The 26,597-nt window shown below is 38.0% G+C and overlaps 1 protein-coding gene across 5 annotated transcripts in view; it reads right to left on the minus strand.

The window, feature by feature from the left end:
- Window positions 1-26,597, minus strand: part of TTC27 (tetratricopeptide repeat domain 27) — a 177,362-nt gene that overhangs the window by 11,317 nt on the left and 139,448 nt on the right. For all 5 annotated transcript variants that reach the window (XM_007191392.2, XM_007191388.2, XM_007191389.2 and 2 more), the window contains 3 exons: window positions 23,157-23,255; window positions 19,041-19,093; window positions 14,147-14,312 (listed from right to left, as the gene is read on the minus strand). In XM_007191392.2, coding sequence (XP_007191454.2) covers window positions 14,147-14,312; window positions 19,041-19,093; window positions 23,157-23,255 — 318 coding nt within the window. The remainder of the gene's footprint in view (window positions 1-14,146; window positions 14,313-19,040; window positions 19,094-23,156; window positions 23,256-26,597) is intronic.

Here is a 26,597-nt window from a genome sequence, read left to right on the forward strand (position 1 = left end):
ACTATTCCCACCTGGACTGCAGTGATAACACTCTAATTCTGCTAAAAGAGGTCCTGGCCCTTCCTAATTGTTGCATAATAAACTGCTAGTGCATTTGCCTTAGGTATGCAAGGTACCCACAAAGTAGCTCTTGACCTGCCAACTACCCCAGGTCTGCTCACCATTTGCAATTTCGTGGCCATCTCATGTTCATTAGTCAGATGCCTTGAATGCTGATAGATGAATTAAGGTGAGCCCCACCGTGGGTTACACTGTTATGATAAGCTACATCTGTCACATCTGTATTAGGCTGTGTATCTCAAGGCTTCCTGGAAGCACAGAAAGTGCATCCTCCATCATCCACTCTTGTGACAGGAGACCAGCAGAGACACATGGATCCACGTAAAGAAGCAGATCGAGGAGAGTGCCCTCAGACCCTGCTGCTGCTCAGTGCAGCCCCTGGACTGACGGCATCGGCATCACCCGGGAGCTTGCTGTAAATGCGGAATCCTGGATGCAGATGCCGCTCCATCTCAGCTGAGATTCTGCATTTCTAACGAGCTCCCAGGTGATGCTGATGTCGATGGTCCACAGAGCACACTTTTGAGTGGCAAGGTTCCAAGAGACAGGGTGCCACGTCTTTATTCTTCCTCTGAACTTCAGGGAGAGGACCACATTTCATCATCTTGTGTCCCCAGTATCTAACACCATGCCTGGCACACAGCTCTGATGCAATAAATACTTGTGCCTGAAAGAAAGACTGAATGAACACACCTCTTTCAGAAAGCTTTGCTAAGAGAAATGCAACCAGTGTGACACCTTGCTCTATCTCCCCATAGAGCACTCTGATCCAGGCATGAGATGCATCCAAGGAATCAAGGCTCCTCTGGCCCATGAACACTGTTAGGAATGTGAGCTCAGACTTATGGTCCTAATTATATACAGGGATAAAAGTGGACAGGAGAACACTCAATTGTGCTTTTTTCTTTTTTGATGGACAAGGTAAATTATCTCTGCCTATAAATTCACATTACAATCCAACATGTACAGTTTTAAATCTGAAAGTAATGAAATAGATATTACAATTCCACTCATGGTTTCAAATATGAAAGTCACAATGCAGGAGAAATGGTATGAATGTGCACTACCTGTTTCGAGTAATCATTCTGTAAACGTTTCAAGGATTAACATACTTCGAAAGAGATGGTCTATTGAAATAGTTACTAACATGGACAAATGAAGCATACTAAATTAGTAAAATTCTTTGTTTTTTCTGGGATATCACAGTTGGCCCAACATCCTATCCCCTCATTTTAGCCACAATGAGTAGCCAAGGGGGAAGAGAAATCTTTTGGCCTTCTTGCCAATAAAAATGGAGAGCTGCAGTACTGGTGTTTCAGAGGGGGAAAGTTGGTGAAGCAGGGTGTGTGTGTGTATTTGCGGGTGCACAGAGGGAACTGCAAAAGGGTAAGGAGGTAGATAGAGTGCCTCTGTGTTGGGGTTAGGGGGCAGATACCAAACACCTCTACCCGATTCATACGCAGATACCATAAGTAGAGAGACCCTGAATATAAGGGGAGGCAATAACAAATTTGTTTTTTACTCTTTATTTGATGTAAAATGGTTAAATAGCTGGATCTGGGCCTTAGAAGAGAGTTCTATATGGAGGAATACATAATAGAAGTCATTCATGGCCACGGCAGATATTGCCTAGAGAGACTGTGTTGGGTAAGAATCAGACCAAGGATAGAGTCTTAAGGAACACAACATTTAAAAGGAGGGTAGATGAACAGAGGTCTATGCACAAAGGAAAGGTGGCAGAAAGCGATGTCATGGAAACCAGGGAAGGAGAAAGTAACAAGGAGAGGACATCTACAGAAGATCAGGACTGGACGATTCTGCTGGATTTGGCAGGTACATGGGATGGTGACTATCCAGAGCTAAAGCCAGAACAAGGAGGGCAGGAGAGGTCATGATTTTAGACAAGAGGCTCACAAAGAGAATCACATGAAAACCAAGACAAGTATTAGCATCATAAAAAACGAAAAGCAAAAAATACCCCCCAATCATAGTATCCTGTAATACCTATTTTGAATATAATTTGCATAGGCATATAATATTAATAGAAAATATTCATGTAACCAAAATTTTTAATATAAATATATTGGGAAAATAAGAAGGGGAAGTAGTGGAAATGCTAATATAATAAAGTCCTTATTTACTATAATAGGAAGTCAACTGATAATACCTAAAATTTGGTTAATAAAAAATAGGAGGGGGGAGCGGTGGAGCAGGAAATTGCTGTATTTTGTTATAAGCCTTATACTACGACTTAACTTGTAAAAACTATGTTATGTGTTATTTTAATAACACAAAAATTTAATTTAAAAATAGAGAAAAAGAATAAATACAAAGATTGGCAAAGAGGAAACAAAAAACGACAGCACACATGAATATTCATTTATAAACTTTAAAATTATGTCTTTGTTGTGTGTGGGCGGAGTGGGGAGGGGCAAAGACTAAAAGGGGACCCTGAGGGCTTTGGGATGCTGGTGATGTTCTGACTCACACTCGGGGAAGGGCGCGGGACGGCGGGGTGGGGGGCTCCGGGTGGTTTACACAGGTGCGTTCCCTTCGTGAAAATTCATGTTTACTTATGACCTGTGTACTTTTCTATATTTTCACTCTATTTTAATAAAAGTTAATTAAAAAGGTATTTCCTGCAATTAAGAAAGCCCCATAAACTGAAGGAAAAAAAATAAGAGTTATTAAAATCCATTAACAAATGGAGCTAATATGTAATCTTCAAAAGTAGGTTTAGAGTGATAAAATTTTTTTAAAAACTATTAGAGTAATGTTATAATTTACTGGTTAATATCACCATTTCCCTCCCTCTAACTGGTGAGAAAAATCACACTCTTGTTATCCAGACTGACTACCAAAATAATAACTTCTAACATATATTTAATCCTTCTTTAGTAAATAGATATTTTTAACTTAAAAAAAGCAAAGGGTGTTGTAGTAGGATTTCTTTGATAAAATGAATCACCAAGGATTATGATTTTATCCTGGGCAGTCTACAAAGTTTACCTGCATTATAGTCCTTTGCACCATCAAAGGTGAAAAAAAGATTTTTTTTTAACAGGTAAATGTTTTTATCTCCTGTAAACTGGGTAAAAATATGATTACTGAACCCATCAGTAACTAGTTAAAACTATAAATTATTAAGTATGTAATAAGAGGCTGAAGGGTACAGTACTAAAGTTTAAGAATTTAGAGGTAAACGATTCTTGGGGAAACAGGATCCAAGATATGGCCACTTGGATGGGTTGCTCCTATGAAATAAGATGAGGGCAAAGAAGTTTCAGTCCAAAGTATTGGACGTGCCATCTACCTAAAACCAAGTGTTCAAGAACAGTAGATCTAGAGTGGAGAGGAAGATATACATAGTCAGTTGCTGAAGTCCACCATGAATGTGGGGGAATGGCTAGGAAGTTGGTAAACGGCAGTAACGAGGACAGGTCTTCTGTCTGCAACATCACAGAACTGTTGTATCAAGCAGTCAATACACAGGTAAAGAGCTTTAGAAACTGTAAAGCAATATAAACCTATAAACTATCACGATCATCACTGACCCTCAACTTCCTTACTCTGTCAAAAGGGGACAGCAAAGCCCTCATCGTCACCCACTCATTATGTGCCCCTATACTTCCTTGGATTAAAATGGAGCTAAAGAAGAACAAACTCTACCACCATGGTATCAGCCCTCAATACCTCCCACTACCCCTGCTCTGAGCACTCACCATGTGCTAAGCCCCATTCTAAGTATGTGACCAACATGATTTCATTTAGTTCTCACTGTAACCCTAGGAAGCAGGGACTTTATTATCTCCACTTTACAAAGAAATTGAAGCATGAGAGGCAAAATGAACTTCTCAAGGGCACAGAGCAAGTGAATGGTGGAGCTAGGTTTTGAACACAAGTGATACTGGCCTCCTGAGTCTTGATGAGGATGAAGAGAAGACGACGATGATAGCAGGTAATATTCATATATATACCCCTTCCTATGAGCCAGGGGCTCTATGAACACAATCTTCCTAACAACCCTAGGGGGAAGGTGCTCTTGTTATTTGCATTCTGCAGATGAAGAAACTGGAGCACAGAGAAGTTAAGTAACTTGTCCAAGGTCACACACCTATGGAAGGCAGAGGTGGATTTGAACCTGCGGCTCGCATCCAGGCTCTTGCTCTCAAGCATTTGCTGTATTAAATGATAAAGCACAGCTCCTTACTCCTCTGTTGTTCCTTCCTTTCCAATAATAAGTTCTTTTCATTGGAAAGATTTGCTCTTTTATGAAATATGTATGCCAATAACTTTGATCAGTTCATTATCATTTTTTTGCCAAATCTTGAATCAACCCAAACCAGTTTTTGTAGTTTCTTCTTTTTTAACTTAAAAATTTCCCCAAGACATTGAAGCTAATAAAAAATAAAAAGAGAAAATAAAATTCGCAAACACAAGCACTACTAACATTGTCATTAATTTCTAATTTCTTTACTATATGCAAATTTTTAAATATAATACTATGTAAACTGCTTTATCTTCCTTTTTCACTGAACATTATATCATAGAATTATTTGATGTTTTCATATATTCTTTAGATAGATCACTTCAATAGATTCACAGTCTCCCACTGGGTTGACAGAGCACAGTCTATTTAACAATTCCCCTGCAGTTAGATAGTTAGGCTGTTTCCATGTACTGCCATTGTCCTTATCACTATAAAGAACACTTCACTGCATATCTTTGTGCCTAAAGATTTTTTTCATACTGAAGCTTCTTTAGGTTAGAATTCCAGGAACAGAACTATGGAATCAAGGGAATAAGCATTTTAAGACTCTAGAGATAAGCTGGATACTTTCAAAAAGGGCTAAATCAAATTAGATGTCCATCTGTAGTATATGAAAATGTGTCATTTCACTGCATATTACCAGCACTGGGTGTGTGTGTGTGTGTCTGTGCCTGTGTGTGTGTGTGTGTGTGTGTGTGTGTAGGTGTTTTAGTCTTTGATATTTTGTTCCACTAAAAATATACACAGCTACTATTCTGAATTTTACTTTTATTATTAGTGAATTTAAATCTCTTTCCAAATGTTTGTTGAGTAAATATATTTCTTTTAAGATATTTAAATTTTTTCTTAATTTGTACAGAACTCATTATTTTCCAATGTGAGAACAGTTTTATTGTTCATCTTCATATGGAGATTACATAGCCTACAAGCTGATGCACTAACACGTTGCTAGCCTCTTTTTCTGAACCCCAATTCTGTACGCTGCTTAAAAAAAAGAGAAAGTTGATGAATCTGAGAAAGTAACAGCAAACACATGGGAAACCCTGGAGAGACAGAGACTGGCTGGGTCCTGCTTTGGTGGAGAAGAGCAGCCCAGGATGGAAACGTACAAGGTGCCAAGGTTCACAGATGGTCTGAGAAAAGCTGTTTAGTTGTGCTTTTTTTTCTTCCACACACTACTCTATACACCACTTGCCATCAACATGGAGAGACTGAAACACAACAGTGCCAGCCCAGTGCAAGCCAGGGACCAGGCAGGTACCGCCTGGGGGCAGAGGGCCTGGCCAGTCCCCCACCTGCTGAGGTTGGATGACTACTCAGGAAGATGGGACTGGAAGAAAGCAGTGCCTGGCAGAGATAAGAAAGGTTTCCTGAGGAGCCAGGCCACTTGGCAGTGGTGGTGGTGGTGGTGGTGGTGGTGGTGGGAGGAGGTAGTGGCAAGGTGTTTCCAAAAGGTGAGCTCCCCTCGTGGCCCAAACTCACCAGGAGGGGCACAAGTTGGTCCTGGGCTTGCTTTAGACCCTCTCACCAAGTACGCATTACCAGTCAAGGAGCCAATATCCCTGGGGGAGTATGAGCCAACAGGGACAAAATTAAGACATCTGAAAAGTGCAGCCATAATGAAAGAAACAAATTGAACAGCCTATGTGAAAAAGAATTAAAGGGACATGTGGAGGAAAACTTGATTTCATAATACATATCCTCAGGAAGACGAGCGGGAAAAACCAAGGAAATGGTGAGATCCCCTGGGTAGCAGTATAAGCGGGGAAGAAAAATAGCGGAGGACTGAGCCTGGAATTGCTCTCACAGGGAAGGAAAGGCGAGAACGATTCTGCAAAGGAGATGAGGAAGCTGCATCTGGTAGCGTTAAGAGTTGTGAAATTCTGGAAGCCAGCTGAAGAAAGCATTTGAAGAAGGAAGAGAGATCAACTGCGTTAAGTGTAACAGATAGGCTGAGAAACCTGAGGACTGACAGCTGTCCCCTGGATGTGGCAATATAGACCCTGACAACAGCACGCTCAGTAGGCTGGCGGAGATGAGCCTAGAGGGCGTGGGTTCCAAAGAGGACAGGAAGAGGGGAAGTGGAGACTGTGCAGCAAGATGCTTCTCCCAAAGAGTCAGCCCTGAAGAGCAGCAGAGAAATGGGGTGGGGACTGGGCTGGGGGCGGGGGGAGTGCACATAAATTATTTGTGCACAGTTTGGAAACCTTGAGAACTTTCAAAAACAAGAGCAATGATAAATGCATTTGTAATATAACACAGCTATACAGGTAAACTTTAACCCCTGGTGATTATAAGGGAAGGTCCACTTGCCTTTTTATTGGAAAACTAATCCTAATACTCTACTCCGAAGATCATTCTTTATTTCGTCTGTGGTTTTCTTCTTGGGGTTCTGGACACCCTTGCGGATCTAATTGAGAGTTTTGAACCCTCTACCCAGAATAGGTACATAGCCACGTACACAAATGTTTTTCATGATATTTCAGGTAATCTCACAATCTTCTGAAGCCTAAAAATAGATCCTTCTTAGAAATTCTAATTTGTCCACCATGGCATGGGATTCCGGTCTTATCTCTCAATACTGCATACGACTAAGCATATGACTAAGTAACTGTATCTCTTTGAAAAGCTTTATTACTTTTCTATCAACTCCTTCCCTATTCTTATCCCTTCTGTCCCTTCCAGATGTTCAAATCTCTGGTATTGTTTTAGGCAAGACCTTCATGTGATCAGTTGAAGTCTCTCTGGCCTTCTCTCGGGGGCACCTCTGTGCATGTCGCCTCTCCTTCTACCAAACCTACCAATGAGGTGTGTGTTGGACACTCTCCCTTACCTTTACCAACCCCACTATTCTCAAAGCCACCGCTTTCTCCCTGAAAAGGAGCATGAAAGTTGTGGTGGGACGAATAGTGTCCGCCCCACCCCCCAAATTCATGTTGAAACAGAACCTTAGAATGTGATCTCATTTGGAAATAGGGTCTTTGTAGAAATAATTGGTTAGGCTGAAGTCATATTAGATTAGTGTGGGCCCTAAATCCAATGACTAACGTTCTTCTAAGAAAAGGAGCCGACAAACAGAGACATGAGGGAAGGAGGTGAAGTAGGTGAAGAGGGAGGCACAGGTTAGAATTATGCAGCCACAAGCCATGGAATGCCAGGAACCAGAAGCTGGAAGAGGCAAGGAAAGATTCTTCACTGAGCCTTTAGAGGGAGCATGGCCCCGCCAACACCTTGATTTCAGACTCCTAGCCTCCATTACTGAAGAGAATCAAGTTCTGTTGTTTGAAGACACCAAGCTTGTAGTAATTTGGTAGAGTAGCCCCAGGTAACGAATCCAGCAGTCTTGTGTACAAAGACTAAGGCAACATGGAGAACACTGAGACGAACGCTTCCCAGGGCACTTAACTGGCTTCTACTAACCCTCTTCCAGTTTCAGTTCAGGAAGCACTAAATGAGGCTGTCATGTCTCAGCCTGTCCCTCCTCAGGACAGTGACGTCCAGCCCTCTGGTCAGAAGTCATCCTTTCCTCATGTGTAGAAGTTTGCAATTCAGATCTCTCCATCTTTTCTTTAGCAGAGTGTGGCTTTTGTGTCATGATTTAAAATGTTTTCTCCACCCCCAAGCTTATAAAAATATTTACCATACTTTCTTTTAAGTGCTTTTATGGTTTTACTTTTTCAATAATAGCGATGATGACGATCACGATGCTGACGGCAGCTATACTCACAGCACTCGTGTGTGCCAGGCACTATTCTCTGCCCTTTACATACATTAACTTACTTACTCTTCACAACGATCCTGTGAGGTACTAATATCATCCCTGTTTTACGAAACTGAAGAACAAAGTGGTCAGTAATTTGCTCAGGTCACACAGCTAGTGACTGGCAGAGGTAGTAAGCAAAGGCTGTCTAACCCCAGAATCTATGCTCTTACCTACAACATGATCCTGCTTCTCAAGCCATTTCAATTTAAATATTTATCCAGGGACTTCCCTGGCGGTCCAGTGGTTAAGACTCTGTGCTTCCACCGCAGGGGGCACAGGTTCAATCCCTGGTCGGGGAACTAAAGATCCTGCACGCCAGGTGGCATGGCCAAAAAAATAAATAAATAAATAAATATCTTATCCATTTGAATTTATTTTGGTTTAAGGAGTGAAGCAGGGCCTTCATTCTGGGTCCCAAATGCTTGGCCAACTATTTCAATATGTATTGAATATTTTATTTTATCCCACAGATTTAAAATGCCATCCTTAACATGAACTAAATTCTCATACTTGAGTCTGTTTCTGAATCCTCTCTCCTGTCCTATTTCATTCCTGTAGCAGATGTTAACTCTTAATATAATAAGGATATTATTAGCTTTTTATCTTTTCTATTTGTTACAAATATTTCATCACATATTTTTTCCATGAAGTCATAAAAATTCCTTCAAGTTTTTTTTTTTCTTGCTTCAAAGTTCAGGAAATATGGTAAATACCCACTTGTACTGCTAATTTTTCTAGGAGATGAAAAAATGTTTAGCATATATTTAGCCCATTTGGAATTTATTTGGTGTATCATAAAATAATCTAAGTATATTTTTTGAGCCTGGATGTTTAGAGGGATTTCATTTTAATCAGTATAAACAGCCCTGCAGTCCCTCGCTTCCTAACTAAACCAATGCCACACCACCAACTTCATGTAAGGACTTCTAAATCTCTAACCCACATCTCTGATCATTTCAGCGATACAGCACTTTTGTTTCATTCTCTTTCCTAAGCCTATTTCTCACTTCCATCATGGCCCATGGACTGCATCAAGCAGAGCGTGACTGTGGGGAACCACCACTAACCCCTGAAGAGAGCTGACTTTTTCTCACATGGAGGAGCAGCGATTCTAATCTCCACAAAGAGAAAAGGATAACTATCCTCTTCCCCAACACTAACCTTGAGGTCCTTGGCCAAGTCTCCCCAAAATCTTGGCTGAAAGCACAAGGCGTTGGCCCTTTGAATCCTGGAGGTCTTCAAAGCAGGAAGGAATAGGATTGCCTCAGGTCCAGTTACAAACACTTCCAGGAGGGCTGGAGGCCAGGAATGAAGCCATTTCCCGCCTCCCTTGGCTTGGCCAAGTCCCCGCTCCACTTGGAGCTCTCTGTTTCCTGGTCTGATAACCCTGACCCTTGGCTTCCCCACACCTCAGTTATCAGAGAGACGTAGGCAGTTTAACATTGTCTTTTTCACTCCTTCAGCAAAAAAAGAAAAAATTTCTTCGCGTGTGGAAAAGGCATGCACAGATTTTAGGTTAAATAGGCCAGACTTCAGACTTCACGTCTTGGCTTGACTGCTCCTTAGCTGTGAAAGATCAACTTTATTAGTTCATCTTGCTGAGCCTCAGATACTTCAGCAGTAAAATGGAGACAGTATCTACTTCACAGAGACAGAATTTGTATACAATATATCCATTCCCTCTGCTCTTCTCTCTCAGGTAAGCCCAGCCACCACTTGCTCCAGGACTTCAATCTGGTTGGCAACCTGCCCCACTGCCCATCAACACCACCTCCCTCCTCCCCAAATAGAAATCCACACAAAGAACAACATCCATAGGAAAGAATACATATTGTATGACACTCAAGAGAAAGCAAAGCTGAACTGTGGTGACAGAAATCAGATAGTAGTTGCCTGGTTGAGGGGAAAGGGTGGTGGTTCAGTTGACTGGAAAGGGGTATAATAGAACTTTGTCTGGTGATGAAAATGTTCCATATCTGTTTTGGGAAGTAGTTACATAAGAATACATAATGGTCAAAACACATCAAACTTACACTTAAGATCTGTGCATTTTATTATATGTAAATTATACCCCAATTTGAAGAAAAAAAAACTTTGTTAGATATAGTTCAAATGCACATTAATATGATGGGGAAATGTGTTTAATATAAATCTTCCCATAGACTTCAAGGCTTGATTCACACAAAAAACAGACATGCCTAAATGTGATTCCTATCTTTGGTTCCTACTAGATATATGACTGGTCAAGTTATATAACCTCTCTGGGTCTCATATTCATACACTGTAAAATGAGGACTATTTAGTACCCACCTCAAATACTGTATGCCCTATAAAAGATAATCCATGTTAAGTGCCAAGAACATAGTAAGCACTGGATATATGTTAATCCCTTTTCCTTCCTCTTCCATTTATAAACAGCAAATGGGGTGCAATAATGCAATACTTAAATTTTTCCCAAAATGACTGAAAGTTATCAAAGAAGAAGGAAGAAGAGGAGGAAGGGGAGGAGGAGGGGGGATGGGGGAAGAACAGAAAAAGAAAAAAAAAAGGAAAAAGAAAAAAAATGAACACATCAACATTAGAAATTATCCCAAGGAAGAAGCATGAATATACACAAGGATTTGTCTACAAGGATATTCATGGCACTATTAACAATAGTAGAAAACTGGAAAATCAAACAGGGACTAATTACACAGAAACATGAAAATTAGTTTTATGATAGATTAATATAAGTGTGTACAATCCAGATATGAATATAAATATCTATTATAGAACAGTGTTCTTGAGTTATACTAATCTATGCATTAGTCAAAATTAGGACATAGAGAGAAAAGGCAAGAAATGATAAAGGTAGTATATCCACCCATTCTCTTATTACAAATAGTGAGAAAAACAATTTATAGTTAATTTATCATGTGTCTGTATTAAAATGAATATGAATTTACACATTTACACACACACAATAAAAAAATTAAAATGGCAGTAATCACCTCTATAAAGAAGTAGAAAAAGAATAGATAAAAAGAGAATTTTAAAGCAAATTGAAATAGAATGAGGTCAGGTAGTGTGAAACATAAGAATATCAGAGTTTTTTTGAAAGACACCTGTTGCCAAACTTGCAGAGTCAAATTAAGTAAAATTATTTTAGCCAAGATAAAAATATTCCAGACAATCTATCGACTGTCTCAGTCCACGCTGACTAGCGGTGAGAAAACATGATGGCAGACACAAGTATGCCATGAAGCTAAATATGACTGAGACCACACTAGCCATCAAGACCTTCCTTCAGTGATGATTTAACCACTCTGGAGTGATTCTACCCACACCTGCCAGAGACCAAACACCTCCATCAGTATTCTGTGACACTTCTGGAGAAAGCTATTAACAGGGCCTAGTATAAACTGACAAATTATCTCACTGTGGCTATTTCTCCATCTGAATACTTGAAAGTTCTCTAATATAAGGTGCTAAAGATGATCATTTGACCCGAGCAAGTCACTGGTTATCTAGTTCTTACGTTCTCAGTGATATTTCCCCAAATCCAAATATAAAAATTAAGCTAACAGCCATAACATCTGACATCTTTATAGCACCTTATGTTTCTCTAGGTGCTCTGTTTATAAGCAGTATTTTGTCTAACAGGAATGATTCTTGGTGTTCCTGTGTGTGGCAGGGGTGCTGAGGGAAGAAGTCTTAAGAATACAGATGCCACCCTTGATTGCTTCTAAAAATACTGAACTTTTATAAAAACTAATTTCAAACTCATCAAAATATTAGTGCTCAGATGAAATACTATTGTACGAAAGGAGGTTTGGTTCATATTCTGAATTTGAGGAACAAAAGAATTACAGGAAAAAAGAAATCAAAATATTAGCTGGCCATGAATTTAAACTAAATCCTAATAATCTTCTCTAGGTAGGAAACGACTCAATTTTCACTTAAGTTAAAAATGATATAAGTTAAATACTCTGCTAAAACAGGTAAAGGATTAGAAAATTTTCAATGGGAATTAGAACACAGTTTTGCTACGGGTGAAAATTCTTATGATTAGATTTGCTGGAAGGAGTTTAAAACTGTGAATATGATCACTAAAATATGTCTGGAAACTCTATTTAAGATAAAAATTAAATGAAAGCATCTTAATTTATGCTGGGAGAAGTTTTTGGGTTTTTTTTAAACTTTTTTTCCTTTTCTGAAAAACACTCAAAATACATCTCTATGCGTTCAGAACAAGCTTCGTGAAAGGAAAAAAAAAAAAAGAATTTATTTCAAGTGTAAAATGGAATATACTACCAATGCAAATTATTTACATTCTCCCTGAGATTTTAGAACAGGCTTCACAAGGCTTTCTTAGTAAAGAAAGGTCTTTTAAAAAATTACAGTTGAGGGCTTCCCTGGTGGCGCAGTGGTTGAGAATCTGCCTGCTAATGCAGGGGACACGGGTTCAAGCCCTGGTCTGGGAAGATCCCACATGCCGCGGAGCAACTAGGCCCGTGAGCCACAACTACTGAGCCTGCGCGTCTGGAGCCTGTGCTTCGCAACAAGAGAGGCCGCGATAGTGAGAGGCCCGCGCACCGCGATGAAGAGTGGCCCCCGCTTGCCACAACTAGAGAAAGCCCTCGCACAGAAACGAAGACCCAACACAGCCAAAAAATAAATAAATAAAATAAATTAAAAATAAATAAATAAATGTTTAAAAAAAAATTACAGTTGAGATAAACAAGAGACAAGCACTTTGCAATCTCTGCACCATCCTCAGTGGTTCAGCAACACACTGAGATCTGTTCAGAGCCTCATCAGTGCCCTTTGCCAAGGGGCTAAGTGCGGAAGAGAAAGAGCCATCACAGTGGTGAACAGGAGAAGTACTAGATGGCCAGAGGACTGTGCAAACAGATTGGCCAGGGTTTCCATCCTCTCTAGGATGTAAAACTCTGCTATGCTTCCATGCACGTTTTAAGTGATCTTCACTCTATAAAATTCAAGTCCCTTCTTTCTATAATGGATGGTCAATGTACAACAGTTAAAAAGGGAAAAAAAAAAAAAAGAAAAAGAAAAGTAATTGAAGGGGTCAACAATGCTCCTGTAAGTAGGTATATGGTTCTACTTGAAGCCACAGATCTCTAAGTGAACTGCCCAGAACCTGAGCTTTAAAGCAATTTAGCAAACTATATAGCTGGATTTGCAAGAACATGCAAACAGGTTGAGGGCTGGGGCTACGAAACCAGAAACCAGACAAGGTAAATTTTGGAACAGCTGGAGTACATCTATAATAAGCCATAAGAGTAGTGAGGTATTATCATATAGTACATGTTATTTGTTTTTTCATAATTCCAAAAATTCACCACTTTAAATAATATATATGTTGATTATTGCAAATAAAGTATTAAATTTTCAAGCCCCTGGACTTCGTAACCTATAAGCTCCTGTACACCCTATCTTTAAACATTCTCTTCAACCACAATTAAACCCACAAGGTCTTTTATATTTAATACTATTGGATGTCAAACACAGGGGTTTCAAGTCTCCCATAGTTTCTGAAAGGATATAGTATTTTTTGTACTGTTAAGAATCAACCAGTCCTGACTTCATCCCAAGATGAAGACCATCTCATTAAACAGTGCAAAGAAAATGTTAGTCTTCATTTCTATATTGTTCAAACAATCTGAAAGTATGCAGTAAATGATTGTTCAATGAGTGGATAAATGAGTATGGGAGTTAATCCAGCTATTACACTGAGATAACCAAAGTAATAAATAACACAAGCATCACTCTATTAAGTTTCTGCAAGCTGACTATATATATGTAAACCACATATCAGATTTTCATAACTGAGTCACAGTAATATTCAGTCTATGATTACACAAACATATTTGACATTGGAATGCCAGAATTAATATGTAACTAAGAATATTCAACTATACAAAAAAGCCCTCTTTTATATATTACTTGTGTTTAACAAAATTTTCCTTGTAGAGTCAAGGAAACAATTTATATCATATAATGAAGTATTAATATCAAACACAAACTGAAATAACAAAATATGAATATCCTACCTGAGTATCTTTGTATTTGTCTCTTAAGTCCAAGAGCCGATGATAAGCTTTAATGGCTTCTGAAAATTCCCCAATGTCAGTGCTAGTGAGAATATAGTTTTCCCAGATCTGCCAATGTTCATAGTTGCACTTGAGGGCTTCTTGTAAAGTTCTAAAAGCTTTCACTCTATTGAAGGTCAAGTTAAAAAAAACAAAACCAAAAATACCAATAATGAATAACCATAGCTAAATAAACTACAGCTAAATGTATAAAATACTAATGTGGACTTTCTGTCAGTCCTTAATCATTCATGTTAATAAACAGAATTAGAGGTTCAAACAACCCGAAACCACCTCAAATTTCCCTAACAGGAAATGGCAAACAAAAACAAGTAGAAATGAAACAAGAATAGGGAGACATAAATAAAAACCAAGTAGAAATTTTGAAATTGCAAGAGACATTAAAACAAACAAACCAAAAAACCTCAACATGTGACAAAAACTAGATTACACACAGTCAAAAAGAGTACTGATGAATTGGAAGATAACAGTGAGGAATTCAGATTAAAAAATAAAAGAGTAATAAAGAGACAGAGGAAAGAATGAGAGGTAAGATTCAAGCATACATTCGATAGACATTCCAGAGTAAATAAATGCAGAAAATGGCAAGACACTACATTTGACAAGATAATAGCTGAGCATTTTCCAGAACTGAACAAAGATCTAAATTCTATGATCAAAAGTATATTTTGTGTACTGAGCATTATATTGGGTTGGCCAATAAATAAAGGTAAACCAACACCTAGACACTTTATGTGAAACTGCAGAACATGAAGATAATCCTAAAACCTATAAAAGAATGACAGTTAGAGGACAGCAGATATTTCATTAGCAGCAGAAGATGGTAGAAGGCAACAAAATACTTTAAAGTGCTAAGTAAAAATAACTGTCAGTCTAAAATTTTATAATCAACTAAACTCACCACTCAAGAATAAATGCAAAATAAAAAATTTTAACATGTACAAAGACTAAGGAAGTTTACCACCTACTGACCCTAACTTAAAAGAACTATTAAAGCATCTCCTCTTACAAAAATAAAAGGGACTTCAAAGAGAAGAAAAGGGATACAAGAAATGATCAATGGTGAGAAGAGAAAATGAAGTATGTCAGTAAATTTAAATAATTATTGAGACCAAAAACAATTATGAGTTGTGTTTTTAAAAAAAGTAAAACAACAAGTATATAGACCATATTCTCTGCAACTAAATAAGAAATCAATAGTAAAGAGACAGTTAAAAAAATATATGCCTGCAAACTTAAAAATGCACTCCTAAAAAAAAGGAACCTACAGTGGGGGGGGAGAGAGATTCATATTAGAAAGTACAAAATATTTAGAATTTAATGAAAGCATTATATACCACCATCTGCAAGATATACGTAAAGCAGTATTTAGAGAGAAATTTACATTTTTATATGTATTGATTATAATTATGAAAGATGGAAAATAAATGAGCTAAAACATCCAACTTAATTTTGTAAAAGAACACCAAATAATTCTAAGAAGAAAAGAAATTCTAAGAAAGAAGAAAATATGAAATAAAATATAAAGAAAGAATATAAATGATCAACCAAAAGCTGGCTTTTTGAAAAAGACTAATGAAACAGACAAATGTCTAACTAAATTCCATTTAGAATTTAGAAAAGTGGTATATATAAAATTAGTAATTTTTAAAAAAATCATAAGAGAACATTATGAACAAATTACGCAAAATGAGCTAAAAAATAGAAAGCCAAATAAATCAATAAAAATTAAAACTAGGCTAGGTGGTTTTACAGATAAGGTTTATCAAACCATTACAGAATCCTTGCCTTATCCAAGCTACTTCAGAAAACAGAAAAACACTATTAAAAACTTGATATTGACAAGGAAATCAACAGAACTTCATGTCACCTATTCTAAAAGTTAAACATCTCAGCTCTCAAAAAGATTCTTAATACTTTACTCTACTGGCTGAACAACACTATAGCTCCCTTATAGATCATAAATGCTTTACTGGACAACTATAGTAACCTCTTTCAACGGTATGCTATCAATCTCCCTCTCCAAGAGCCATTTTGAATTTGCTAACTTAAGACTACAAGGTCCACCTCCCTTTCCCTGCTGAGCCTCACAGGGTTTCATCAAGACCCCTCCTCTTTGCTGACTTCAAGGCAAATTTTAGAGAGGATGGTGGGGGGTCTTCTGGCTGACTCAGGCCCTTGTTCTGAGAGTCACCCCCTAAAGCACTTAAAAAGAAGTGTAACTTCTTTTTAGTAACCTTCCCTGCTAGTCACTGAACACACAAATCATTTACTCATTCTCTAATATACCTATGGTACTGATCAAAATTTCTTTACAATTAAGTCCTTTTAGTCTTTTCATAACCACAATTCACTACAGTTTAGTTTTTTATACCCTATATTAAACAATTTACCGAAAGTTGTCATGGAATGCACCGATTCATTTATCCCTTGACCCACCCTCCTTTACAGTTAAAAATGTAAGTGCCCTTGCTCTAATACTTCTTCAAATTCAGCCATAAATTGTTTCTATGTGATTTTTTTTCTTTTTTTTGTTTCTTTCTCTACTCTACTCCCTATGCCCACCTCATATGTGATAGCAACTGCCTTCAAAGGCAGTGGACTGAGATTCCCCAGGTCTCCCATCCACACAGTGGGTGGGTGTGAAGTTATCCTATTGGAAAAGAACTCAACAAGCAGCAGTCCACACCAGGAGGAGTATCCTTTTTGTATGTCCTCCTATCCTCTAATCACAATTTTTTGGCCTCAAAATTTTTGCAATGAAATCCTTTTTTTGGAAAGTATGACTTCCTTCTAAGGAGCTTCAATTCCGGATTCACTTATCAAACCCACAATGGTAGTGATACTGCACTATGACAGTTATATAGGAAGATGGAAAAATTTCCCACGGGACTGGTAGGGACATGATGCCTAGGGGAATCAGAGGAAACGGGGGAAAGAGCACTTTAGTGAAGAACCTGGTGACAGCAGAGGGAGAGATGAGATAGTTTAAAGGGTCACTTTAAGGCAGGGATAGGATTCTTTTGAGAGGAGCATTAATAATTTGCCCCTGAAGTAACAATCTCCTGAGTCAAAAATGAGCTCTCTCTGGAGAGCAGCAGCAAAGGAAGTAAAGAGTAAAGAGGCAAGAATAAAGGAGTGATTTACCTCTGACCTTACAACCCCACTCTGACACAAAAACCTATTCATGGAGCTGCAGGAAGACAAAAAAGTGTCAAAAAGAAGCTGAGGAACAATGTGCAAGAACCACTAAGAGAGAAAGCAATTAGAATTCTTAGGATTAATGGGCTGGAGGACAGCATAGAGTATCAAGAGCCTCACTACATACAAAATTATCAGTATTACTAGAAAAACCCACTGAGATCATTCTACAACTATGACAGGGATTTCCCCTGCCCCTGCTTTAACCCTAAAGGTTCTCTAGTGAGTTTTAACACAATCAGTTGCAATCAAGAACATAATATTATTTCCCAAAGAGAGCGGTAGAACAAACAGTACTTTATTTATGTAGATTGTCATCCAAGAGCAGCGGAAGCATTTCATGATCTCGACGTAATGTGGATTTAATGATATCTTCAGAAGTACTCGTGAATCCACAGAGAAAAATTAAATTTGAAAATAAGGCGAAATAAAAATGGAACTATATCTACCCTTTAATTCATTTATTTAAAACTGGGGCAACAGCCATCCTTGCCTCTTCCCTTTCCTTTGCTTTCTATAGCCAGTCAGTAAGCCCAGTTGGTTGTTCTCTTTATAAACTGGCATCTGCCCCCTTCTTTTTCCAGTCTCGTTATTGCCTGCCTGGACTGTTACCACAGCTGTCTCCTAACTGGTTTCCCTGTGCCCAGTTCCCTCTCTATTCTGTCTCACACACTGTCACCAGATAAATCTTCCTAAAAAACTTCCTTCTTCATGAAATTACCCCACTGAAATCTCTGGTTTCCTACTGCCAACAGGACAGTCTCAACTAGTCAGTCAGATAATCAGAACACGCTGCCATTTGACCCCAACTGACCTTTCCAACCTCATCTCCCACTATAGATCTCAATAGTCTCGAGCTGGACTATTTTACTTCCTATATCCTAAAGTGTGGCATTCATGCCTGTCACTCTGCATTTGGTCACACGGATTCAGAACGCTAGGTACACAAATTAATGACCATTTATTTCCAAATCCTGAAAGGCTTCCCTCTCTCCCCTCAACCAATTCTTCAAATTTTAGCTTGAATCCAACATTCTCTCAGAAGCATTTCTGAACCAGCATCACACACCTTCTCTCCTCTGAGATCCTCACAGGACTACGTGAGTGGCAGAGAATATAACTCTTCTACAAATATCACCTGCCATTATTATAGCCCTCTTTGTACTTCTCACTTGAGATTTACCACATACAACTTATATTATTAATCAATTTTTAAAATAATATGGCATAATATTTTATTTTTTGAACCCACACTCCCTGAAGACATTGGTTCATACTGATATGTCTCAATAATGTCCAGTACACAGCAAGCAATCATTAAGAATCTATCAGTTAAGCTGACTGACTAAAGGCATGCTTGCTTTTATCATGCAATGAAATTTAGGATACAAAACTTCGGTATCAAATAAAGAGGTCAAAAAATATTTCTTATTTTATTACATACTATATGTTTTCAAGAAATAAACTACACCTGGAATGCAAATGGCGATATTAAGTCATTCTAACTCAAAGATAGGGGTAGGCAAGGGGAAAAAGACAAAGAGTAGGGCACAATGTTTCAGTGTTCAGTTGAAGAAAATCTCATTCATTTATTTTGGAAGCAAGGTTCTTCATCTTTTTCTGATGCACTTACTTTTGTTTTAATCGGATATAAGAAGTTGATAAATTGTTCCAAGCTTCAGCATTCTGAAATGACAGACAACAGTTACAGACTATTCTCATTTAGGTATAATTGCTGCAACCAAAAATATAACATATTTTCCTAGCTCAAGATGTACTCTTTACAATGTTAATTTTCAATAAGGTATGTTTAAAAATGTATAAGAAAATTAAATAAATTAAACTTAACACTTATAATTTAGAACAAAAATAGTCAACAAGGGCTTAGCTGGTGGCACAGTGGTTAGGAATCTGCCTACCAATGCAGGGGACACGGGTTCGAGCCCTGGTCCAGGAAGATCCCACATGCTGTGGAGCAACGAAGCCCATGTGCCACAAACTGAGCTTGTGCTCTAGAGCCCATGAGCCACAACTATTGAGCCCACCTGCCACAACTACTGAAGCCCGAGCATCTAGAGCCTGTGCTCCGCAATAAGAGAAGCCACCACAATGAGAAGTGTGTGCACCGCAACGAAGAGTAGCCCCCGCTCGCCACAACTAGAGAGAGCCCACGTGCAGCAACGAAGACCCAACACAGCCAAAAATAAATAAATAAATAAATAATTAAAAAAAAAAGTCAACAAAATGATATAACTATTATAGCACTAATTTGGAAGTTTGCTAAGATTTTATTTCCAAATTTATATTTACAAAACAGTTGGACAATTTACAACATAATTTACACAATATATAGATTAACTACAAATCTAAAGTAATGCAAAATATTGTTTTTCCTATCATAAAAGGCTTTGCTATTTTACCATCATCCTTCATCAGATGGGAGAGTAAAGGAGTATGTGCTCTCCAGTGTTAAGCCTGAGTATTTCATCAATCAAACATATTTCTCTACCTATTCCTCTATGCAATGACAAAAATAAATTAAAGCCTCTATATTAATGTTGATTCTAACAAGAATGATATAAATTATGCTTGTTCCTCTTCGTTCCACGTTTTATAAAACATAAAGTATACAGTTCTCAAGTTCCATACATATGATATAAAAATTAATTGGCAATGGACCTTTCTTTACAGACAGAGCACTGTTAGTACCAGACTAGCCTTATCGCCATAAAAAGTTACAAACTGGACGAAATTTAGGAAACAACTGTTTTTGAGAAGTTGGACAAAGGGTTACACAGGACTATGATCCCTGAGAGAAGGATCGTTGAGCTGTCTCAACAATCAACCTATACTTCTATCTAGAGGCACTTTGAGGGCTGCAGCATAGAAAGGTAGAAACCGAACAAAGCACAGCAAGTCTTACTAAGAGGGGGAAAAAAAGAGTTCAGAGTTCAGGGCTGAAAAGGTGGCTTAATTTGCAAGACAAAATAACAGGGAAGAGAGATCTGTGCAGAGAATAAGCTCCAGAAATCTCAATAAGCATCTCCTTGAGTCCTTGGCTGAATACTAAGCTACACATGTGCAGGGCAAAACTTCTTAAGGCCAGGCAGGGAACAACTACCACACAGCTGGGAGCTGAATGGAGATTCTAGAGGTCACACAGTTCTGGGAGTTATTCAAGTTCCAACCAACCAGAGAGGAGAATTCTTACTGATCACCTGTGGGATTAAGTTCAGCCCCCAAAAGGTTATACCTCAAGAGAAGGTTGACAGCAACTCTAGAATAGGGACAACTCCAGACCCACCCTAAGCTTAAAATCAAGTTGATTCACAAGTAAATTAACCAAATGTCAAAATAAAACTCTACCTTCCTCAAGGGAAGACAACAAAACCCAGAAACTCAACAACACAGCATCCACAAGTGTAGGATATAATTTTTAAAAACTGGTAGACAGGCAAACAAGCAGGAAAATTCATCCATAACCAAATAAAAAATCAGTAAATAGAAACAGACACAGAAATTAAAGAGATGTTGGAATAAGCATACAAAAACTTCAAAGCAGTTATTATAAATATAATAAAAGATTTGAAGAAAACATGAACATGATAAGGTAACAATTGGGGAATCTCAGTAGAAACATGAAAACTATAAAAGAACCAAATAAAAATTCTTGAACTAAAAAAAAAATAGATTGTCTGAAATGATGTTTAGTTTTTTTTTTAATTGAGATGTAACTGATATATAGCATTGTATTACTTTTAGGTGTATTACATAATGATTTGATATATGTGTATATATCTGTGGTATATATTGATTACCACAATAAGTTTAGTGAATATCCACCACCACACATAGTATAATAAGTTTAATGAATAGGTTTAACAGCAGATTTGACATAAACATAAGAGCTAAACCAATAAAACTCTTAGAAGAAAAGATAAGGTAATCTTCATGATCTTAGATTTGGCAACAGATTCTTAAATATGACACCAAAAGCACAAGGAACAACAGAAAAAACAGACAGGCTGGACCTCATCAAAATTAAAAACTTTTGTACCTCAAAAGACACTATCGGGGGCTTCCCTGGTGGTGCAGTGGTTGAGAGTCTGCCTGCCAATGCAGGGGACACGGGTTCGAGCCCTGGTCTGGGAAGATCCCACATGCCGTGGAGCAACTAGGTCCGTGAGCCACAACTACTGAGCCTGCGCATCTGGAGCCTGTGCTCCGCAACAAGAGAGGCCACGATAGCGAGAGGCCCGCGCACCGCGATGAAGAGTGGCCCCCGCTTGCCGCAACTGGAGGAAGCCCTCGCACAGAAACAAAGACCCAACACAGCCAAAAATAAATATAATAAATAAATAAATAAAAGATTACTATTTAAAAAAAAAAAAGACACTATCAAGAAAGTGAAAAACAACTTGCAGAATAGGAGAAAATATTTGCAAATCATATATCTGATATCAGATTTGTATCTAGGATATATAAAGAATTCTTACAACTCAACAGTAAAAAGACCAATAACCCAAATAGGTAAAGGATGTCAATAAACATTTCTCCAAAGATGATACACAAATGGCCAAAAAGCACATAAAAAGATGCTCAACATCATCAGCCATCAAGGAAATGCAAATTGAAACCACAAGATACCACCTACTAGGATGACTATAATCAAAAAGACAGACAATAATTAAACACAAGTGTTGCCAAAGATGTTGAGAAATTAGAGCCCTCACACATTGCTGGTGGGAATGTAAAATGGTGCTTTAGAAAACAGTCTGGCAGTTTCTCAAAACTTTGAATAGAGAATGGATGAATTGTGAAAACATTAATCTAAGTGAAGAAAGGCAGTCAAAAAGACCACTCATTGTATGATTCCACTGATATGAAATATTCAGAATAGACAAATCTACAGAGACAGAATGTCCATTAGTGGTTGCCTAGGGGTGGGGATGGGGGGTAGACGTGGAAGGTGTTTGGGAGAAATGAGGAGTGACTGTTAACAGGTACAGGGGATTTCTTTTTATGGTAATAAAAATGTTCTAAAATTGACTGTGGGGATGGTTGCACAATTCTGAATATAATAAAAAAAATCACTATATTGTACACTTTAAATGGGTGAACTAGATGGCATGCGAATTATTTACCATCTCAGTAAAGCTGTTAAATATTTAAAGACTGTAAACTAAAAGAACTTTCTAATAGTGCAATTAACATAGGCAGCACATGCTGGTGACCAACAAAATATATGTGACACTTTGCTGTATACTCAGCAAAGTATATTTTTAACTAAAAAACTGTTTTATCAAAACTATTTTCTAAACAAAGCAATGAATAACTTAGCTATTATGAGAAGAAACTTATTTCTAGATTTATAACTCATATAACTTAGGGTGTGACCTTCTGCCAAAGGGATACCTTCCTCCAACACAAAAGGAATTGGTGTTCTTTTTTTTGACATAAAATAATAGAAAGTTTGAATCTTTTTGCCTTCTTCTCTCTCTCTCGCTCTCTTTTTTTACTGTGATAAGAACACTTAACATGAGATCACCCTTTTTAAAAATTTTAGGTGTACAATACAGCGTTGTTACCTATAGGCACAATGTTGTACAGCAGATCTCTAGAACTTACTCATCTTGCATAACTGAAACTACAGACCCATTGGAATTGCTGTTCTGAACTACAGTACAATTCAAATAACTTAAAGAGTACCAAAGAGCTGTAATAAGGAAAGAAGACCAAACAAACTTACGTCGGGTTCTAGAGTCACACAGCGCTGAAATGCCCTTGCTGAACCTCCATAGTCTTCCAAGGCCAGATAGGCACAGCCGAGAGAAAACCACACCCCGAGCTGCAAAGACCAAAAGGCAAAGTCATTCAAACACATAGAGACATTTATAGAATTAACCTGAAAATCATTTAGGATACTATCAACAAACACACTAGACTACTATAAAGAATGCAGAGCTATAATTTCGCTTACATTTTATATTAGTTTAAATGTAGGAAACTTAGCAATGGAGATGGCATTTTTCCATATAATTTGCAAAGCTAATACAACACTGAAAGCATGTGCAATATCACTGCACGTCTTTTACCGAGAAAGACCATTCTTTGTGTTAACCAACTCCGTGAAAGCAATGAAGAGCTCTGTTGACAAGCCCTGATATTATAAATGTGGGATTAATCTAACATTTTTACTGAACATCTATGTAACTATGTAAAAAGTATACAGAGCATCAGCAGGTTCACAACTGATGAATGTATTACGAACTTGAGAGGAAAAATTTTTGCTTCCATCTTCAAGTTAGACCACAAATACTTCTGCAGTTTAACCAAGAGCCAAATTGCCCTAGCATGTATCTGTTTAGGCATGCCCAAAAAAAATTTAGAAAAAGCAGGCTGAGAATCTGGATTACCAAAGAGTCATTCAAAGTGGAAAGCCTGACTTAAGTTAATATGATTTGTAAACTTAGAGATGCAGAAAACAGGTAAATTAGGAAGTAGCTATTGAAATCACAAAAGAATTCTTTACATCACAGGGTTTCCTTAAAATTCAATAGCCTCTGTCAAAAGGAAGATAAGACTGATAAAAATTCAATGAAATTAGTCAGAAATGCAGCTATTACAACTTTGCTTTCCTTTTAGATATAGTTAGTCAGGCCGGCAGCAGAATGCAGTTTACTTTCTTACTTTCTTTGACTTCCAGTACAAAGGCAGTAAGCCAGCAGACAGACTTGGTTGAACACTCTAGGGTGGGAAAGGAAATGAGGTGCTCTGTTACCTGTCCGTAGCCTTCCACAGAGGCGAGTAGGAAGCTGCCCCTATATCCCTCCTCCCCCTGCCATTCCTACAAAACTTGCTCCATATGGCTAGTTGAGGCCTGAAATTTCTTTAAGCAGATATAGATTTTTAGCCGATAATTAGAGATAAGGCTTAGAAAGCAAACATCCTTGGGCAATTTAACACTTTGCCTTGAATTCACAAGAGGCTGTAAATAACCGCTATGAGGAGACTTTAAGAGATTTTGTTAGAGGTATAGGTAATGGCTAGAAATGGGGTGGCTGTGTGTTTGGGGGGTTGGGGGGGATGCAGAGGTACTAGGTGGAAATAAAGTTATAAGTTCACTTTTCTCAATCAAGGGACTCTAGCAACTTAAAAATTAGCTTATTACACTTTGCTTTTGTCTGGTTATTTACAGAATTAATTGAAAAGAGTTCCATACTCACTAAATGTTACTCATTTTGGGAGGGCCTAAAGTCTGATGCTAATGTATAAAACAACATATAAAACAAGCTCTCTTACTTCTAACCTAGTTGAAAGTTTCAAAATCTGTGTATTATATTTCATCACTTATAAGGTGCACTTTTTTTTTCCCATTTAACATCTCTGCAATAGATGCATCTTAATAACCCATAGCTGATCAGAGTTTTATTGGCAGCATTCAATTTTCTATACAAGGTGGCACTTACATGTGCCTCTTACAATTGACAGCATCTTATACCCCAATAAATCATGGCAGCAAGTTTACTTGGAATGAGGTATACCTCATTCTGGGACTAAATCAAGAAAAATGAGAATTGCCCTCAAAGTTCTCAAAATGCATATGCCCTGCTTGCTTCCTGCATCAGCAAAGAACAAACTCCCCACAAAACTATTTCACATGTGTTATAAAAAACAGCAAGTGTAAATTTAAGATGTAAATAAAGAACTTTATTTTTCAATCCACCTGAAAAAACAAAGGTTACAAATGTCTGAAATTAGCAATTATCTCACAGCTGTAACACAAGCTGGTGATGAGATTACTATTGATCTTTAGGTTTTTAAAGCAAGTCAATATTTTGTAACCAATGTCCTAAAACCAAAATAAATTTGATGAAAACCAGGCAGATGACAATTTAATATATAGTATTATGATTCTCTTTTCTTTTTGCTCTTGGTAATTTGTGTAATTGCTTTTTAATTTGCATCTGAAAAAGAATTCTAGAATCATTAACTGCTAGTAGGTTTTCATCTACTGATAACATATAATTATGATGGGAGATGACTTCTGTACACATCCTATTCTTTGAAACCATGAAATGGCTTAAAAAAAAAAAAACTCTAGGATCTTCTAACTGCTTCTGGCTGACCCACTAAACCATCAAAACTGCATTCATACCTTGCATCTCAACTGAGGTCCTCAGAATTTGGGGGACTAAGGAGAATATTCAGTGCCTCTTACTCTTTTCATTTTAAACTATTACTTAACCTATATTATCCACTGGCATCTTGATTTAGGATGGTCATGCTCTGAAGAACAGAACATCATAAGAGAAAAAAAAAATCAAAAGAAGCTTCAAAAAAAAAGAAAAAAACACTCACATGATTCCCCAAATTAAAGTTGTATATGGTTGAGTACCAAAGGTCTCTATCTTCTAGTCCAATGCTATCAGATAGAAATATAATGCTAGCCTCATTACATTTGCTAGTAGCCATTTTAAAAAGAAATGGGTGAAATAAATTTTAATAACATATTTTACTTAACTCTACATATCCAAAATATTATCATTTCAACATGTTATCAATATACAAAATTATCGAGATATTTTATGTTCATTTTTTTCATATGACATCTTTGAAACCTGATGTGTGTCCTACACTTACAGCATCTCAGTTTGGACCAGCCACATTTCAAGTGCTCAACTGCCACATGTGGCTAGTGGCTACCGTACTGGGCAGCACACTTCTACACTATTTCTCCAAAACACTGACACAGACCCTGGCACACCTGCATCCCTCCCTTTCTTCTCCATTGAAAAAACTAGCTCCTCTGGCTGACACCCTCCCTTGGGCTCCAACTCTTCATATACTATAGTCACTGCTGTTCTCTCCATACAACAGCAACCAGAATAATTAGCACTTAATGAGCACCTACAATGTTCGCCAAGCACTGATACTGCGAGCTTTCCACACATTAACCTCATCTATTCCTCACAACAGCCTTGCGAGGCAGTAAATATCACCCTCATTAAAGAGGTGACCATGGACCAGAGGCAGTCAGCGAGAGAGGAGAGATTCGAGGCCCAGTCAGTGCGACTCCAGAGCCCACTTCATCTCCGTGTGACCACGCCGCCCCCCGCTACACCGTCTGCCCACACACAGCCACGATTTACGGCAGTGCCATCCTTGTCACCAGTAGAGAGGGCGGGGT

This window comes from Balaenoptera acutorostrata, chromosome 12, assembly GCF_949987535.1.
Source record: "Balaenoptera acutorostrata chromosome 12, mBalAcu1.1, whole genome shotgun sequence".
In the NCBI taxonomy this organism is placed as follows: domain Eukaryota; kingdom Metazoa; phylum Chordata; class Mammalia; order Artiodactyla; family Balaenopteridae; genus Balaenoptera; species Balaenoptera acutorostrata.